The sequence below is a fragment of the Oncorhynchus kisutch genome, linkage group LG17 (assembly GCF_002021735.2).
Source record: "Oncorhynchus kisutch isolate 150728-3 linkage group LG17, Okis_V2, whole genome shotgun sequence".
Taxonomy (NCBI): Eukaryota; Metazoa; Chordata; class Actinopteri; order Salmoniformes; family Salmonidae; genus Oncorhynchus; species Oncorhynchus kisutch.
In genome coordinates this window covers 33,655,172-33,674,000 of record NC_034190.2, presented here as the reverse complement: position 1 = coordinate 33,674,000, position 18,829 = coordinate 33,655,172, and the positions used below count along the sequence as shown (strand labels likewise).

Genomic DNA, 18,829 nt, shown 5'->3' with positions numbered 1-18,829 from the left:
AAAAGTGTTGGTAATTTTTGTTATTATGATTATGTTTGCCGGGATATAAGCCATGCACTTGTGAGGCCATGGGAATTTTCGTAGCAAATTGTATTCATTTTAGGTGATGAGTCATCAGTTACCAAGTGGATATGAAGCCAGCAGGTTTCATTAAAAAAAAACGAATTGTTGACTTGTGTTCATTAAAGCTAGCATATGACAGACCTACATTAGCCTACTTAGGTTATCCTAGTGAGTGGTTAAGTTGAAATAGTAGACAATATACCAGCTATATCAATGGGGTTAATGAGGTCACAGACATGGTCACGTATATTTGTGGACTGTGGGAACTGTTACCTCACATGAACTCCAAAAGGCGCCAAAGCGGGGAGCGCAAACGAGACCAGTGCATATACACACGCATACACAAAAGGGGTTCTTCCGTTGTCCCCATAGGAGACCCCTTTTTGGTTCCAGGTAGAACTATTTTGGGTTCCATGTAGAACCATCTGTGGAAAGGGATCTACCTGGAACAGAAAGGGGTTCTCCTATGGGGAGAGCCCTTTTAGGTTATAGATAGCACCTTTTTTCCCCCGAAGAACGTAGGATAGACATGTCACCATTAACTACTATACTAGCAGTATTGTTTGTTTTTTATTATGTCACAGAATACAAGCTAAATGGAAAGGTGCACAGTATTGTGCAGAATATTTCCCTGATTCTGATGAAGGCATATGGGAAATTGAAACTGAAACTAAAACGCTGCCTCTGAAAATATCTGAAAAGTCCATTCAGTGGACAGGATCTTCATGAATTCGGGGACTTGCCATCTCTCACCTTTTAATTAATAGGTAGGTTATAGATTTTAAAAAACATTTAGATGACAAAAATGATGCTCAGAACGTGCGTGTTCGCTATGGCTGTAGGTCTATGCATTGACATAACGACATTGGCTTTTGGCGCATCTATTTCCAAAACTGGAACAAGAACTTCTGATGCTTTCGGGAATGTGGTGCGTCTATGGGTTGTAGCGGGGATTCGGTTAGTTTTACTACTCGGTTTATCGCTACTCACACTAGGATCGATAAAACCCGTATTCAAGCGCTGGTTAGCGGTGCACTGTTTCCTTGCCCCGGTCTATGAGACTGGGCGACTTATGCTGTATGGAGGTTCACCGGAGCGCGTGTATCGATCTTTGGGTCTGGGGAGTCCAAGTTTGTGGCCATTGTGTACCGTGGCAGCAGCTGCAGCAGCCTTATTTTGGGAGACAACCTTCCCTGACAGCAATGGAGAAAGCAACGGGAAACAGAAGAAGCAGAAGGCACGAGTGCTGTTCATGAGAGTCCTCATCTTCTACAGACCTGACATCCTCCTTTTAGTTGGGGCATTTATATTCCTGTCACTGGCTGTCCTCTGTAAGTATTTCATTGCTGTTTTGAAAAAAGTAGTATTATATGATGATGATGAAGTTGATGATGATAGTGGTGGTGTGTGTTTTCAGGTGAGATGTTCATCCCATTCTACACTGGAAAAGTGATTGACATCTTGGGTACCCAGTACAAGTGGAATAACTTTCTCACAGCTATCATCCTCATGGGGCTTTACTCTTTGGGAAGGTAAGTTGATACAGCAGTATATACAGTCTCCGGTCAATATCGCACATTCCACGTTGTACGTTGAATTGTTTCAAAATGTTGGTGATTGAAGACACCGACTTCTCTGCTGCAATGTGAACATCAGATTGATTATTCCAACACACCAATAGCTTAATATGTCTGTTTGTTGCAGCTCTTTCAGTGCTGGCTGTCGTGGTGGCCTCTTCATGTGTGCCATCAACAGCTTCACCTGCAGAATGAAAGTGAAGCTGTTTGGGGCCCTGGTGAAGCAGGAGATTGGCTTCTTTGAGACCATCAAGACAGGTAGAGACACGTTAATGATTCCAAACATCTTATGGTGGTGATCCGAAAGTATGATCAGCGTGCAATCTGTTGTCTCACTGGATCAAGTGGAAACCTTGTTTGTTTATGATATTTCCACTGTAGCTAAAATGCACATTCTATGGAACTTTCTTTGTCATTCAATAGACTGTCCTCTGGTGCGTGGCAGAATATCTCTTGAACCCACCGCCAGTTTGTTCTTCTATGCTCCTTGGTTATTCGACGACGTTAAAACAATTTGCTTTCACCTCTGAACTGTCGTAGGTGACATCACGTCCCGGCTGTCCACAGACACCACCCTGATGGGCCGGGCGGTGGCCCTAAATGTCAACGTCCTACTGAGGACCCTCATTAAGACCGTGGGTATGCTGTCGCTCATGATGAGCCTGTCCTGGAAGCTCACTCTGCTCATGCTGATGGAGACGCCCATCACCGGCCTGTTGCAAAGCGTCCATGACAACTATTACCAGGTATAGTACAGTCGTTTGTGTCCAGAACAGAAGGTCCGGGAAATGATCTATTGGTGCCTGCAGACCCTGAAATTATTAGCTGAAATCGTTATAATTTTTTATTTTTGGTGTGAAAATACAGTACATTAGATGTTGACTGCTAAATGTACTGGGTAACCTTATAAAACAGAGTCCAGTAAATGTTATTGAGGATTGATTGTTCCTCAGAGGCTCTCTAAGGAGGTGCAGGACTCTATAGCCAGGGCGAACGAGGCAGCGGGGGAAACAGTTGGCGGAATCCGGACCGTACGAAGCTTCAAAACTGAGCAGCATGAGGCTGGTCGCTATAACGACAGGTTGATGGACACCCACAATCTCAAGACCAGGCGGGACACCGTCATGGCAGTCTACCTGCTCCTGAGAAGAGTGAGTATGCAGGGATCACTCCCTGCTCAGAATATGCTCAGAATACTTCAATTGTTTTTATTTGATTAGGAATAAGGAAAACTGCCTGTCACCATCTTTTATGATCTTCTGTGCACATTCTCATCACATTCTGTGTGTTTGTGTGTTACAGCTAACAGCAGTGGTAATGCAGGTGGCTATGCTGTACTATGGCAGACTGTTTATCCAGCGAGGTCAGATGACCACTGGGAACCTGGTCTCTTTCATCCTCTACCAGTCTGACCTGGCAGACAATATCAGGGTACGCTAATGCTACTTTACCTTTGTGTCTCAGCCCCATCCTTCACAGTGAGACAAATATCTTATCAACAACCGTTAACGTTCCATCAACCATTAAGAGTGTAATACATTTTACAAGTTTAATCGCAATGTATTCATTAAGAAAGTACATCATGTAAAAGTTGCTATAGAGACGAGAAAGATCATACAACATAAATACGTAGTAACTGTTGAAAATGTTGATTCCAAACACTAACGTTTTTTTGAGTTACGATGACACAATTCTGTACAATAAATCTGCCCTCTGCCCTCTCAGACTTTGATTTACATTTTTGGCGACATGCTGAATTCAGTGGGAGCAGCTGGTAAGGTGTTTGAGTACCTGGACAGAGAGCCCCAGGTCAGCACCAAGGGGACCCTCCAACCAGAGACCTTGACTGGACACGTCCAGTTCCACAACCTCTCCTTCTCCTACCCTACCCGCCAGGAACGTAAAGTACTGCAGGTAAAGCTTGCCTAAGAGGAGGTTGGAACAAGAGGCCGTTTCATCATCACCACATTTTTGCATTTCCTTGTGCCATTGCTGAAGTAGTGTGTCATTGGCTCTCTGCTTGTGTTAGGGCTTCTCTCTGGAGCTGAGGCCGGGTCAGCTGACTGCTCTGGTGGGGCCATCAGGAGGGGGGAAGAGCACCTGTGTCAGTCTGCTGGAGAGGTTCTACCAGCCTCAGCAGGGAGAGATCCTATTGGACGGACTGCCACTGCAGAGTTACCAGCACCACTACCTACACAGGAAGGTAATGTCGACAGCTACCAGAACCACTTCCAACACACCTGCACAGCAAAGTAATACAGCTACTCTTACACAGATATTGGCATTTTTACATGTCTAGAGAGCACAGGAAGATAACTGTAGCATGCCGCATTGTCTACCAACATCATTCCCTATTAGAAATCTTTGCAGAAGAAGAAACATTGCATTAAATTTGATGGGATGTTTGGTGATAAAGTTTTTCCCTGCTTGGGTTTTCCCTCTACCAGATAGCCATGGTAGGCCAGGAGCCTGTTCTGTTCTCTGGGTCCGTCAAGGACAACATTGCCTACGGCCTGGCAGACTGCTCTCTGGAGAGGGTACAGGAAGCTGCTCGCAGAGCCAACGCCCACAGCTTCATCAGCCAACTGGAGAAGGGTTACGACACAGGTACACTGGCCCATGTTCAATGACAAATAGGAATATTCTATATATCACCGCTGGATGACCACAAGGAGAGACTCGATAAATGTATTGTCTGTCTGTCCATCTATTAGATGTAGGAGAGCGGGGTGGTCAGCTGTCCGGCGGTGAGAAGCAGCGTATCGCCATCGCCAGAGCTCTGATCAGAGAGCCACAGGTCCTCATCCTGGACGAGGTCACCAGCGCACTGGACACGGAGAGCGAACACATGGTACGGCATCCCTCCTCACATGAACCATATAGCTTTAGCCTTCCATCATTCATACTCTCAATATGGTTAGTGCTAGTAGTTTCACATACGTACTGCCTATGACATTCTCTGTAGGGTTATCGCTAGTTAGCGGTTTCACATATCTGTTTTCACTGTCTCAGGTCCAGGAGGCCCTGGCTAGCTGCCCCTCCCAGACCCTGCTGGTGATCGCTCACAGGCTGAAGACCATTGAGAGGGCAGATCAGATCATTCTGATTGACCAGGGGACTGTACAGGAGCAGGGCACTCACCAGGAGTTGATGGACAGGAAGGGGAGCTACTACAAACTAAAAGAGAGACTCTTCACCGAAGACGACGTGCCACATTGACAAAACAATGCTACTGTTTGAACTGTAAATAGTGATGTCATTTTCTCACTCTCTCTGACCAATACTCACTACCTCCCAATATACTGTAAACCACATGTACAGTACATCAAATTTATGTAAATATTGAATATAGTTAGATTTAGGGGGGTTTCGTAAGAGATGGACACTTCTGTTGGTGACATTTTGTTATCTTGTATGAGTGGTTTTGATTTGATTTGATTGTATTGTATTCTTCCTATTCTATTTCTTAATGTTTGAATAATGCATAGAGGGACAGTGAGTGACCCATGTTCTAAAAAGGTTTATGATGTTCTGGAGCAAAAGTCTATTACGTTGCCTACCCAAGAGAATAAATCATCTATTAAACATTGAAATCTTTTGCTAAACCACATCATTTGATCTGACGCTTGTTTTACATTTCCTGTACACATCCATACCCATCGTTGTGAATGCTGTTTTTAATGTTTTATCGGTGCGACAGACTTGTCTGCAGCCATTTTTGTGGTGAAGTGTAGCCAAAAGCAATGTTTGCCGGTATTTTTTATTGTGCATGAGCTTTTGTCTTACTTTTTAGTGTTGTCTGGTCCATTTGAATGTGTACATGAGCACATTTGATTGGGGTATGGAATAATTGTTATCACACAGAGCACTTGGAAAGTCCCTGGAGAACCGTCCCTTGTTCTTTGCCAATGTTTTTGGCAGTCTGCCTGTCTGCACTATGGCTAAAGCCACAACAACATGTCAGTGCTCCAACACCCCCTACCGGAGAACAATAACACATAGACACAGACCTCAAGAGAGATACTGGCACCCATTTTAACGACCAGATCTGACTAGTGCACATCACCATGAAATGGCGGCAGTCGAGTGTCATACTAATAGTGAGAGTTTCTTTTGGAGAATCCTTAACACTGATCAGGAAAAAAAACACTGCTACAATGTGTCTTGCAGGTGTTTTGAAGTATTCACTTGGTCAGTGTCTTGTGAGTTTTCTGCTCACCTTTACTGTTTGTGCATCTGCAGCACTGGTGTAGACATGCATCATCTAGTCATCCAAATCATCAACTTAATCAAAGTGGTGATAAGAAGTACCTGAGTTTGTTCATTTTGGGGCTCTTGCGGTTTGAGCTCAGGACATTCGTGAGATAAGTGTCATGTGGCAACATTCATCAACTCAATTATTTTCTCAGTAGAAGTTTGCATTGTCAGTTCGACATATACAGTATATTTTCCTGTCCCTTTAGGTTGGTGACATATCAACAACAATCCACCTAACCCACTGCCAACGGATACCGATAAGAAGGGGTGGAGGGAGAGCACAAAGGTGAAAATACCAGCGGCCATCTCATCTCAAGACCTTCTGGCATCACAAAATGGCCGACAATAACATGATCTGTTTGGGTGAAGCGACAATTGTGCAACCACTCCATGCCGAATCAGTTGGCTTGCAATCCCGCCAGTACTTTCTGCCTTTGCTTTCACTTTCATTTCAGTATACTTCACCAAGCAAAACAAGCCAACGCCAAATCCTGTGTCTTGTGACTGCTATTTAGTCTTTGATACTCAATGCTGTTAAACAAGGACGCTGGCCGACGCATTCTATTTTACTAAAATATGTGCCACTCCATTTAGTATATGTTACTTTACGTTAGGTAACATTACATCGACTAACAGTGGGGCAAAAAAGTATTTAGTCAGCCCCCAATTGTGCAAGTTCTCCCACTTAAAAAGATGAGAGAGGCCTGTAATTTTCATCATAGGTACATTTCAACTATGAAGAAATGAGAAAAGAAATCCAGAAAATCACATTGTAGGATTTTTAATGAATTTATTTGCAAATTATGGTGGAAAATAAGTATTTGGTCAATAACAAAAGTTTATCTCAATACTTTGTTAAATACCCTTTGTTGGCAATGACAGAGGTCAAACGTTTTCTGTAAGTCTTCACAAGGTTTTCACACACTGTTGCTGGTATTTTGGCCCATTCCTCCATGCAGATCTCCTTTAGAGCAGTGATGTTTTGGGGCTGTTGCTGGGCAACACGGACTTTCAACTCCCTCCAAAGATTTTCTATGGGGTTGAGATCTGGAGACTGGCTAGGCCACTCCAGGACCTTGAAATGCTTCTTACGAAGCCACTCCTTCGTTGCCCGGGCGGTGTGTTTGGGATCATTGTCATGCTGAAAGACCCAGCCACGTTTCATCTTCAATGCCCTTGCTGATGGAAGGAGGTTTACACTCAAAATCTCACAATACATGGCCCCATTCATTCTTTGCTTTACACGGATCAGTCGTCCTGGTCCCTTTGCAGAAAAACAGCCCCAAAGCATGATGTTTCTACCCCCATGCTTCACAGTAGGTATGGTGTTCTTTGGATGCAACTCAGCATTCTTTGTCCTCCAAACACGACGAGTTGAGTTTTTACCAAAAAGTTATATTTTGGTTTCATCTGACCATATGACATTCTCCCAATCTTCTTCTGGATCATCCAAATGCTCTCTAGCAACCTTCAGACGGAACTGGACATGTACTGGCCTAAGCAGGGGGACACGTCTGGCACTGCAGGATTTGAGTCCCTGGTGGCGTAGTGTGTTACTGATGGTAGGCTTGGTTACTTTGGTCCCAGCTCTCTGCAGGTCATTCACTAGGTCCCCTCGTGTGGTTCTGGGATTTTTGCTCACCATTCTTGTGATCATTTTGACCCCACGGGGTGAGATCTTGCGTGGAGCCCCAGATAGAGGGATATTATCTGTGGTCTTGTATGTCTTCCATTTCCTAATAATTGCTCCCACAGTTGATTTCTTCAAGCAAAGCTGCTTACCTATTGCAGATTCAGTCTTCCCAGCCTGGTGCAGGTCTACAATTTTGTTTCTGGTGTCCTTTGACAGCTCTTTGGTCTTGGCCATAGTGGAGTTTGGAGTGTGACTGTTTGAGTTTGTGGATAGGTGTCTTTTATACTGATAACAAGTTCAAACAGGTGCCATTAATACAGGTAACGAGTGGAGGACAGAGGAGCCTCTTAAAGAAGAAGTTAGAGGTCTGTGAGAGCCAGAAATCTTGCTTGTTTGTAGGTGACCAAATATTTATTTTCCACCATAATTTGCAAATAAATTCATAAAAATCCTACAATGTGATTTTCTGGAGAAAAAAAATCTAATTTTGTCTGTCATAGTTGAAGTGTACCTATGATGAAAATTACAGGCCTCTCTCATCTTTTTAAGTGGGAGAACTTGCACAATTGGTGGCTGACTAAATACTTTTTTGCCCCACTGTACCAATGCAATAGCGGTCGTACAATATAAAACTAATTGTAGGACGTATAGTATCGTATGTCTGGCTTGATTTTGACCCGTTTAGTATGATATATTACGTTCAACAGTTTTAGTCTGATATGATATTTTCAACTTGCATCAATATGCTACGTTCTGTTAGGATTTAAGGTTAGGGTTAGGAGTTATGTTAAAGGGTTAGGGGGAGTGTTGGCTAACATGCTAAGTAGTTGCAAAGTAGCTAAAAAGTAGTAAGCAGTTGCAAAAGTTGACCGTGATGAGATTTGAATAAGCAACCTTTGGGTTGGTCGACGTTTGCATAACACCACCCTCCTTTAGTTTTTGCCTTAAGTAATCTACTGTCTGAAGAATTGCAACATTTGCCTAGAACTAACGCTGCAGATAGCAATACTGGGTGATTTGAAAAGCCATAGTCATTGGTGAGATTTTGGGGCTGCTTCTTTGCGATTTTGGGGCTGTTTCTTGGCAATGTCTCACATGGAATAGCCTTCATTTCTCAGAACAAGAATAGACTGACGAGTTTCAGAAGAAAGGTCTTTGTTTCTGGCCATATTGAGCCTGTTATCGAACCCACAAATGCTGATGCTCCAGATACTCAACTAGTCTAAAGACGGACAGTTTTATTGCTTCTTTAATCAGCAAAACAGTTTTCAGCTATGCTAACATAATTGCAAAAGGGTTTTCTAATGATCAATTAGCCTTTTAAAATGATAAACTTGGGTTAGCCAACACAACGTGCCATTGGAACACAGGAGTGATGGTTGCTGATAATGGGCCTCTGTACACCTATGTACTGCAGATATTCCATTAAAAATCATCTGTTTCCAGCTACAATAGTCATTTACAACATTAACAATGTCTACACTGTATTTCTGATCAATTTGATGTTATTTTAATGGACATAAAATGTGCTTTTCTTTCAAAAACAAGGACATTTCTAAGTGACCCCAAACCTTTGAACGGTAGTGTATACAGTGCCTTGCGAAAGTATTTGGCCCCCTTGAACTTTGCGACCTTTTGCCACATTTCAGGCTTCAAACATAAAGATATAAAACTGTATTTTTTTGTGAAGAATCAACAAGAAGTGGGACACAATCATGAAGTGGAACAACATTTATTGGATATTTCAAACTTTTTTAACAAATCAAAAACTGAAAAATTGGGCGTGCAAAATTATTCAGCCCCCTTAAGTTAATACTTTGTAGCGCCACCTTTTGCTGCGATTACAGCTGTAAGTCGCTTGGGGTATGTCTCTATCAGTTTTGCACATCGAGAGACCGACATTTTTTCTCATTCTTTTTTTATTTATTTATTTTATTTCACCTTTATTTAACCAGGTAGGCTAGTTGAGAACAAGTTCTCATTTGCAACTGCGACCTGGCCAAGATAAAGCATAGCAGTGTGAGCATACAACAAAGAGTTACACATGGAGTAAACAATTAACAAGTCAATAACACAGTAGAAAACGAAGGGGGGGTCTATATACAATGTGTGCAAAAGGCATGAGGAGGTAGGCAAATAATTACAATTTTGCAGATTAACACTGGAGTGATAAAAGATCAGATGGTCATGTACAGGTAGAGATATTGGTGTGCAGAAGAGCAGAAAAGTAAATAAATAGAAACAGTACGGGGATGAGGTAGGTGAAAAGGGTGGGCTATTTACCAATAGACTATGTACAGCTGCAGCGATGGGTTAGCTGCTCAGATAGCTGATGTTTGAAGTTGGTGAGGGAGATAAAAGTCTCCAACTTCAGCGATTTTTGCAATTCGTTCCAGTCACAGGCAGCAGAGTACTGGAACGAAAGGCGGCCAAATGAGGTGTTGGCTTTAGGGATGATCAGTGAGATACACCTGCTGGAGCGCGTGCTACGGATGGGTGTTGCCATCGTGACCAGTGAGCTGAGATAAGGCGGAGCTTTACCTAGCATAGACTTGTAGATGACCTGGAGCCAGTGGGTCTGGCGACGAATATGTAGCGAGGGCCAGCCGACTAGAGCATACAAGTCGCAGTGGTGGGTAGTATAAGGTGCTTTAGTGACAAAACGGATGGCACTGTGATAGACTGCATCCAGTTTGCTGAGTAGAGTGTTGGAAGCCATTTTGTAGATGACATCGCCGAAGTCGAGGATCGGTAGGATAGTCAGTTTTACTAGGGTAAGCTTGGCGGCTTGAGTGAAGGAGGCTTTGTTGCGGAATAGAAAGCCGACTCTTGATTTGATTTTCGATTGGAGATGTTTGATATGAGTCTGGAAGGAGAGTTTGCAGTCTAGCCAGACACCTAGGTACTTATAGACGTCCACATATTCTAGGTCGGAACCATCCAGGGTGGTGATGCTAGTCGGGCATGCAGGTGCAGGCAGCGACCGGTTGAAAAGCATGCATTTGGTTTTACTAGCGTTTAAGAGCAGTTGGAGGCCACGGAAGGAGTGTTGTATGGCATTGAAGCTTGTTTGGAGGTTAGATAGCACAGTGTCCAAAGACTGGCCGAAAGTATATAGAATCGTGTCGTCTGCGTAGAGGTGGATCAGGGAGTCGCCCGCAGCAAGAGCAACATCATTGATATACACAGAGAAAAGAGTCGGCCCGAGAATTGAACCCTGTGGCACCCCCATAGAGACTGCCAGAGGACCGGACAGCATGCCCTCCGATTTGACACACTGAACTCTGTCTGCAAAGTAATTGGTGAACCAGGCAAGGCAGTCATCCGAAAAACCGAGGCTACTGAGTCTGCCGATAAGAATATGGTGATTGACAGAGTCGAAAGCCTTGGCGAGGTCGATGAAGACGGCTGCACAGTACTGTCTTTTATCGATGGCGGTTATGATGTCGTTTAGTACCTTGAGTGTGGCTGAGGTGCACCCATGACCGGCTCGGAAACCAGATTGCACAGCGGAGAAGGTACGGTGGGATTCGAGATGGTCAGTGACCTGTTTGTTGACTTGGCTTTCGAAGACCTTAGATAGGCAGGGCAGGATGGATATAGGTCTGTAACAGTTTGGGTCCAGGGTGTCTCCCCCTTTGAAGAGGGGGATGACTGCGGCAGCTTTCCAATCCTTGGGGATCTCAGACGAGATGAAAGAGAGGTTGAACAGGCTGGTAATAGGGGTTGCGACAATGGTGGCAGATAGTTTCAGAAATAGAGGGTCCAGATTGTCAAGCCCAGCTGATTTGTACGGGTCCAGGTTTTGCAGCTCTTTCAGAACATCTGCTATCTGGATTTGGGTAAAGGAGAACCTGGAGAGGCTTGGGCGAGGAGCTGCGGGGGGGGCGGAGCTGTTGGCCGAGGTTGAAGTAGCCAGGCGGAAGGCATGGCCAGCCGTTGAGAAATGCTTATTGAAGTTTTCGATAATCATGGATTTATCAGTGGTGACCGTGTTACCTAGCCTCAGTGCAGTGGGCAGCTGGGAGGAGGTGCTCTTGTTCTCCATGGACTTCACAGTGTCCCAGAACTTTTTGGAGTTGGAGCTACATGATGCAAACTTCTGCCTGAAGAAGCTGGCCTTAGCTTTCCTGACTGACTGCGTGTATTGGTTCCGGACTTCCCTGAACAGTTGCATATCACGGGGACTATTCGATGCTATTGCAGTCCGCCACAGGATGTTTTTGTGCTGGTCGAGGGCAGTCAGGTCTGGGGTGAACCAAGGGCTGTATCTGTTCTTAGTTCTGCATTTTTTGAACGGAGCATGCTTATCTAAAATGGTGAGGAATTGCAAAACAGCTCGAGCTCAGTGAGGTTGGATGGAGAGCATTTGTGAACAGCAGTTTTCAGTTCTTTCCACAGATTCTCGATTGGATTCAGGTCTGGACTTTGACTTGGCCATTCTAACACCTGGATATGTTTATTTCTGAACCATTCCATTGTAGATTTTGCTTTATGTTTTGGATCATTGTCTTGTTGGAAGACAAATCTCCGTCCCAGTCTCAGGTCTTTTGCAGACTCCATCAGGTTTTCTTCCAGAATTGTCCTGTATTTGGCTCCATCCATCTTCCCATCAATTTTAACCATCTTCCCTGTCTCTGCTGAAGAAAAGCATGCCCAAACCATGATGCTGCCACCACCATGTTTGACAGTGGGGATGGTGTGTTCAGGGTGATGCGCTGTGTTGCTTTTACGCCAAACATAACGTTTTGCATTGTTGCCAAAAAGTTCAATTTTGGTTTCATCTGACCATAGCACCTTCTTCCACATGTTTGGTGTGTCTCCCAGGTGGCTTGTGGCAAACTTTAAACAACACTTTTTATGGATATCTTTAAGAAATGGCTTTCTTCTTGCCATTCTTCCATAAAGGCCAGATTTGTGCAATATACGACTGATTGTTGTCCTATGGACAGAGTCTCCCACCTCAGCTGTAGATCTCTGCAGTTCATCCAGAGTGATCATGGGCCTCTTGGCTGCATCTCTGATCAGTCTTCTCCTTGTATGAGCTGAAAGTTTAGAGGGACGGCCAGGTCTTGGTAGATTTGCAGTGGTCTGATACTCCTTCCATTTCAATATTATCACTTGCACAGTGCTCCTTGGGATGTTTAAAGCTTGGGAAATCTTTTTGTATCCAAATCCGGCTTTAAATTTCTTCACAACATTATCTCGGACCTGCCTGGTGTGTTCATTGTTCTTCATGATGCTCTCTGCGCTTTTAACGGACCTCTGAGACTATCACAGTGCAGGTGCATTTATATGGAGACTTGATTACACACAGGTGGATTGTATTTATCATCATTAGTCATTTAGGTCAACATTGGATCATTCAGAGATCCTCACTGAACTTCTGGAGAGAGTTTGCTGCACTGAAAGTAAAGGGGCTGAATAATTTTGCACGCCCAATTTTTCAGTTTTTGATTTGTTAAACAAGTTTGAAATATCCAATAAATGTCGTTCCACTTCATGATTGTGTCCCACTTGTTGTTGATTCTTCACAAAAAAAGACAGTTTTATATCTTTATGTTTGAAGCCTGAAATGTGGCAAAAGGTCGCAAAGTTCAAGGGGGCCGAATACTTTCGCAAGGCACTGTATTATTTTACACTAATACAATTGCTAAGAGAAATATATTTTGTTTAACAAATAATATTTTTTTGTTCTTAAAAAAATAGGGGTCAAAATTATTGCCACCCCTGTTTTCAATATCTTTCAATGCCTCACCTCGCAAGGATAACGGCACTGAGCCTTTTTCAAAAATGTTTTATGAAAATGGAGAACACATTGGGAGGGATCTTTCACCATACCTCTGTACAGAATCTTTCCAGATCCTTGACCACCTTCGTCTGAGCTCATGAACTGCCCTCTTGAAGTCCTGAGACTGAGACGGCCATTTTGTTCATGTTGATTTTGTTGTCAATGAAACATTTAAAGGTCCAGGCTATCTGTCCCTTCCAGACCCTGCTGGTGATCGCTCACAAGCTGAAGTCCATTGAGAGGGCAGATCAGATCATTCTGATTGACCGGGGGACTGTCCAGAAGCAGGGCACTCACCAGGAGTTGATGGACAGGAAGGGGAGCTACTACAAACTAAGAGAGAGACTGTTCACCGAAGACGATGCGCCACATTGACCAGAGCAATGCTACTGTTTGAACTGTAAATAGTGATGTCATTTTCTCACTCTCACTCTGACCAATACTCACTACCTCCCAATATACTGTAAATCCCATACACATCATGACAGTGACATGTATAAAGCCAAATTGATGTAAATATTGAATGCAGTTAGAGATCGGCAAGCAGCCAAGTGGTTAGAGAGTTGAGCCAGTTAGGGAAAGGTCAAAAGACTTACTACTGTAAGTCACTCTGAATAAGAGTGTCTGCTAAATGTAAGATACTTTCACATCAGTGATGGAAACTTCATTTTTTTGGGTGTGAGTTGTTTTGATTTTAAGGTATTGTATTGTACTGTATTCTTCCCTTCATTTTGAGTGGCCCACGCTCTCTATTGTTCTTCTGTGACCCCCAGTTGACTGTAAAACCATTTATGGAGCAAAGGTCTATCATGTTACCTATCCAAGAGATAGGAACTAGTGTAGTGAACCTGCCATGGTGTAACTACTCCCTGCCAAATCTGATGCTTTTTATTGGCTATTGAGAGGCTTTGAAGTCACTCCCAAGTAAGAGCAGTCCTCCGGCAAATGGAATTCTGCAGTATTTCAATGAAATGTTTCAAGGACAAAATGACTTAAGTGATGTATTTAAGTATATTTGTTGTTGTAGTGGGAAAGTAACATTAGTAATCCCTGAAAATGATACTTTAAGGAAGCTGACTTTAAGCTTCTGGGGCTCGTAGAGTGTTTGTGAGAGTGTCGTCTTTCCATTGAGGGGTCATAATAGTTTGTTGTAGCTGCAGCAGCCACATTTGCCAAAGTCTATTTCAGTAACCAAGATAACTGAAAAGGGTTTCCAATGTATGATATTACCGTGATATCATATGATATAGTGGACCCCCCCCCTCCCAAGGGGCGCCCCAGGACAGAGTTTGGGAAACCCTGCTCCACAGGAATGAATGAAATTCTACAATATTTCAATAAAAATTTTCAGGGACAAAATAACATGTATTTAAGTATTTTTGTTGTAGTAGGGACAGTAACATTCGTAATTCCTAAAAATGCTAATTTTATATATTTTTATTTTGTCATTTTTTATGTTTAGCTCATATAATATCATTTAAAAGTATGCATGAAGGCGTCTGTAATAGAATGCATGTGGCAAAAATAAATGTAAACATTAATACATTAATTTCTATAGCTTCCAAAATATTTTTTTTTACAATAGTGGGAGAATGCCAAGATGGAGGCACGGCGGCTTCAACACGTCTCGCCCCTATCAGTCATCTAGTGTATATATGAAATATTGGTTTGCACCCCACAGGCGTATAATATCTCAGCACACTGCCCCCACCACATGATTTCAAATAATTTAAACTCAGATCTGGAATTAGGTCACGAGAAGTGGAGGAAACTGGCACAATAACAAAATTGAGGACAATCACAAGGGATAGTCAACTGCTGTGTTGGCTACATGCAAGAATGGTTTGGCTTTAGAAGTTTCCGTAGTTGGCTGTTTCCTTACTTACTGGCTCATAAGAACCTGATCCTTCCTAGTTTGCCTAGTAACTGATTATGTATTGGCAGTCAAATCATAGTTGGGAGCTCCCAAAATTACTGCAAGGAGTTAAGAGCATTAAGGTATAAAATCAAGGTGACTGATATCCTTGGGATGTCCCTACCATAATCTCTAATCCTAACCTTAACCCCTACCCTTACCCTAAACCTTAACCAGGACCCTTACCTAACCCCACCTTAACTCTTACCTTACCCCTTTTAAAATTCAACTTCAATGGAGTGACTTCAGAGTTGTAACATCTCAAGAATCCCACTTAGACATTTTCCAGAAAATAATGGTTAAAAGGCACTAATAGATGGCCTTTGCTGCTATCTAGTCAGTGGACGAAATTGGAGTTAGGCAAACAACCACAATATTGGCAACTTTTTCTGACACAAATTCTAAAATAATCATAGAAACCCCATTTTATTTAATAGAGAACACATTGTATTTCATAGAGAACACATTGTATTTCATAGAGAACACATTGTATTTCATAGAAAACACATTTCACATTTTGAAATGGTGACGACGTCGAGGGCTTTGTGGTCTGTGGGGAAATGACAGGAAGCCACAGGTGAAGAGAGGAAAGCGAGGCAGTACCGATGTGGCTATTATCTTAGGTCACACACATTCCTCATGGCAGCTTTCAAAATAACTCATTGTTGACTTGAAGACTCACAGGGTGAGCTACACTCTTATTTAGATTGATGGGGCAGCGGTAGAGACAGTAGATAGTTTCAAATCCCTGTATATTCAGATCTCTGTGTAGGCCTATAGTTACTCGATGCATACCAAGGGACGAATGAGCTGAATATCCAACTCCTCCTGTAAATGTGTTTATCTTGATGTCATATTAGACGATGTATATATCTTTCCCCATCCTATATTTTTCAATTCTCCCCCAACCCCCATTTAATTTAAGGATCTACAAGCTGAGGAACTAAGAGAGGATCTCAGTATCTGCTGCCTCTACGCTCCTTGCCAACATGGTGGTCAACTACAGAGGGATGGGTCTCAGGGGCACAATGATATGTGGTTGTGACAAGTAGGCAAGTTAAAGTTAGGCCCTTCAGGTTGCTTGGTTTGTGTGTCTCACTGTTAGAATAGATTGTCTAGTCTAGTCTTTTATTAACAAGTGATCAATGACATGGTCAATCATTTGATAATGTCAATATTCAGTAATATCAAACACTCATTAGTTGAAATTGTATGCTACTAATAGACATTCATGATGATTATTATTGTTATTATGATTGCAGGGTCCTGGGCTGTATTACGTTGATGACAATGGTCTGAGACTGGGGAAACATGCTCACCACTGGGTCTGGTAACTATGGTATGATGGACAGTGGCTCCCAATATGACTTGTCTGTTCCAGAAGCCTATGATTTGGCACAGAGGGCCATCTTTCATGCTACACACAGAGATGCTTACTCTGGGGGAACAGTCAACAGTAAGTCTGAGCTTATTACCTGGTTTATAATGGTGTGTGTGTGTGTGTGTGTGTGTGTGTGTGTGTGTGTGTGTGTGTGTGTGTGTGTGTGTGTGTGTGTGTGTGTGTGTGTGTGTGTGTGTGTGTGTGTGTGTGTGTGTGTGTGTGTGTGTGTGTGTGTGTGTGTGTGTGTGTGTGCGAGTGTGCGTGCATGCGTAAGGTGTGTGCTTAACTCTGTCTTTGTTATTTGCACTGTATCACATGAGAGAGACTGGTTGGATCAAAGTTTCTCAAGAGGATATTGGTGACCTGTACCACCACTTTTACAATGAGAAGAAGCTAATCTGACCCATTAAAACTATATTCACGGTCACATCAATACATCACACACATAGTCAAATAAGTATGTAAAATAATAAGTATCATGGAGCCGTGACCTTCTCTCGGGCAACATTAAATGGCAGTCACTGTCTTCAATAAAATACTTTTTTTAGATAACTGTCATAGTATTTTTTTTAAACAATGTGGTTATGAGTATAAGACAATTATTTTATTTCAAATATTGAAAAAAATAACATCTTTAAAATTGTCTTTCAAATATAAGTTCACATTTAGAATGTATTTTCTCCTGCCACAGAAGTTTCTAATGTGTTTTACAATAAACTCTCGTTAGATCTCACAGATATTTAGAGAAAAAAAACAGGGCTGACATGACATTTTTGCTCCCCAAGAGGTCTAATACCCTTTTCATACCACTGAGCTAATCCAAACCAAGCTGAGCCGAGCTGAACTGTGCTGGCCTAGTTACGCATCTGGTTACGCATCCACCATTGATGCTGGAACCATTCTGAAAAGGACAATGTGAAAATAAAATATCTGAATAGTTCCCGATCTAGTTCTGATCGTTCTGATTGCGACGTCACATCAGAATCAGAACGATTTGGAACTATTCCATGCTGGGTGAATTTTCTTTTCAGAGAAAATGTACGTGTAGTGATGTCCTGATATTTTTGTCATTGTATTGTCATTTTAAATTTTACAATAAAAATAAATAAACACAAAATAAATATATACTATTTCATGCTGGGAAGATTTTTCCATGACAGAGGCAACCAGAGTCAAGTATTTAGAGAGTTGGGTTAGCTTTAAAAAATATATATATATTGTTCTTATTCTAAACATTCAGTGACATATCCTTATTTAAATATTACAACAAGGCTGGCATAGAATGGTGTAATGTCATGTAAATGCATCATAATGTAGAAACTTCAACCATAGACACATACCATTCTATATATCTATGGGCCCTAGTCTCTAAATACATGGCTCTGGAGGCAACCAAATCTCATTTATGGCACGCAAGAGTTAGAGGCGGGTCCGGTCCACATTATATTATGGTACGGAATTCATGTTTCTTATTTTACTACACAGAAAGTCCCTGGAGGCCCGTCCCTTGTTCTTTGTCTATGTTTTTGGCAGCCTGCCTGGCTGCGCCACTGCTAAAGCCACAAGACATCAGTACTCCACCTCCCCCTACCGGGGAACAATAACCTATCGATATAGACCTTAGGTGATACTGGCAACCATTTTATGGCCAGATCTGCGACTGGGACACATCACCACGAAATGGTCGCATACAAATATTGAGCATTTCCTTTTGAGAATCCTTAACACTGATCAGGGAAAACACTTTGTGCATTTATCTTGCAGGTGTTTTGAAGTATTCACTTGGTCAGTGTCTTGTGAGTCTTCTGCTCACCTTTTCTGTTTGTGCATCTGCAGCACTGGTGCAGACATACATCATCTAGTCATCCAAATCATTGACTTAATCAATCAAAGTTTTGATAAGAAGTGCCTGAGTTTATATACAGTATCCTCTCCTCTCCTGCCCCTATAGGTTGGTGACTCATTAACAACAATGCACCTACCTACTGCCTACAGAGAGGGAGGGAGAGCACAAAGGGGAAATACCAGGCAGCCATCTCATCTCAAGACCTTCTAGCATCACAAACTGGCCGACAATCAGTTGATCTGTATCTGACATGGGTGAAGCTGCAATTGTGTAACCACTCCATGCAAGTTGGCTTGCAATCACACCCAATGATGTACAGTGCATTTGGAAAGTATTCCGACCCTTTGACATTTTTTCTTACGTTAC

The 18,829-nt window shown here is 42.6% G+C and overlaps 1 protein-coding gene and 1 pseudogene across 1 annotated transcript; both read left to right on the top strand.

Moving 5' to 3' along the window:
• Window positions 1–460: 460 nt before the first annotated feature.
• LOC109907523 (antigen peptide transporter 2) lies at window positions 461–5,250 on the top strand. The gene is made up of 11 exons (XM_020505538.2): window positions 461–1,394; window positions 1,481–1,595; window positions 1,768–1,898; window positions 2,181–2,386; window positions 2,594–2,791; window positions 2,943–3,071; window positions 3,366–3,554; window positions 3,670–3,843; window positions 4,088–4,247; window positions 4,355–4,491; window positions 4,653–5,250. Exons 1-11 carry the CDS (start codon window positions 860–862, stop codon window positions 4,857–4,859), a joined length of 2,181 nt encoding a protein of 726 aa, XP_020361127.1. The 5' UTR covers window positions 461–859; the 3' UTR covers window positions 4,860–5,250.
• Window positions 5,251–13,483: 8,233 nt separating this feature from the next.
• LOC116354346 (proteasome subunit beta type-8-like) lies at window positions 13,484–17,019 on the top strand (annotated as a pseudogene).
• The last annotated feature ends 1,810 nt before the right edge of the window (window positions 17,020–18,829 follow it).

What these genes read in the sequence shown, in the direction of transcription:
- LOC109907523 (XM_020505538.2), top strand. Translation starts at nt 860, where the DNA reads ATGACAAAAATGATGCTCAGAACGTGCGTGTTCGCTATGGCTGTAGGT. An exon ending in TCCATGACAACTATTACCAG is followed by an intron (nt 2,387 to 2,593) that starts GTATAGTACAGT and finishes ATTGTTCCTCAG; the next exon opens with AGGCTCTCTAAGGAGGTGCA. An exon ending in GGAGAAGGGTTACGACACAG is followed by an intron (nt 4,248 to 4,354) that starts GTACACTGGCCC and finishes TCCATCTATTAG; the next exon opens with ATGTAGGAGAGCGGGGTGGT.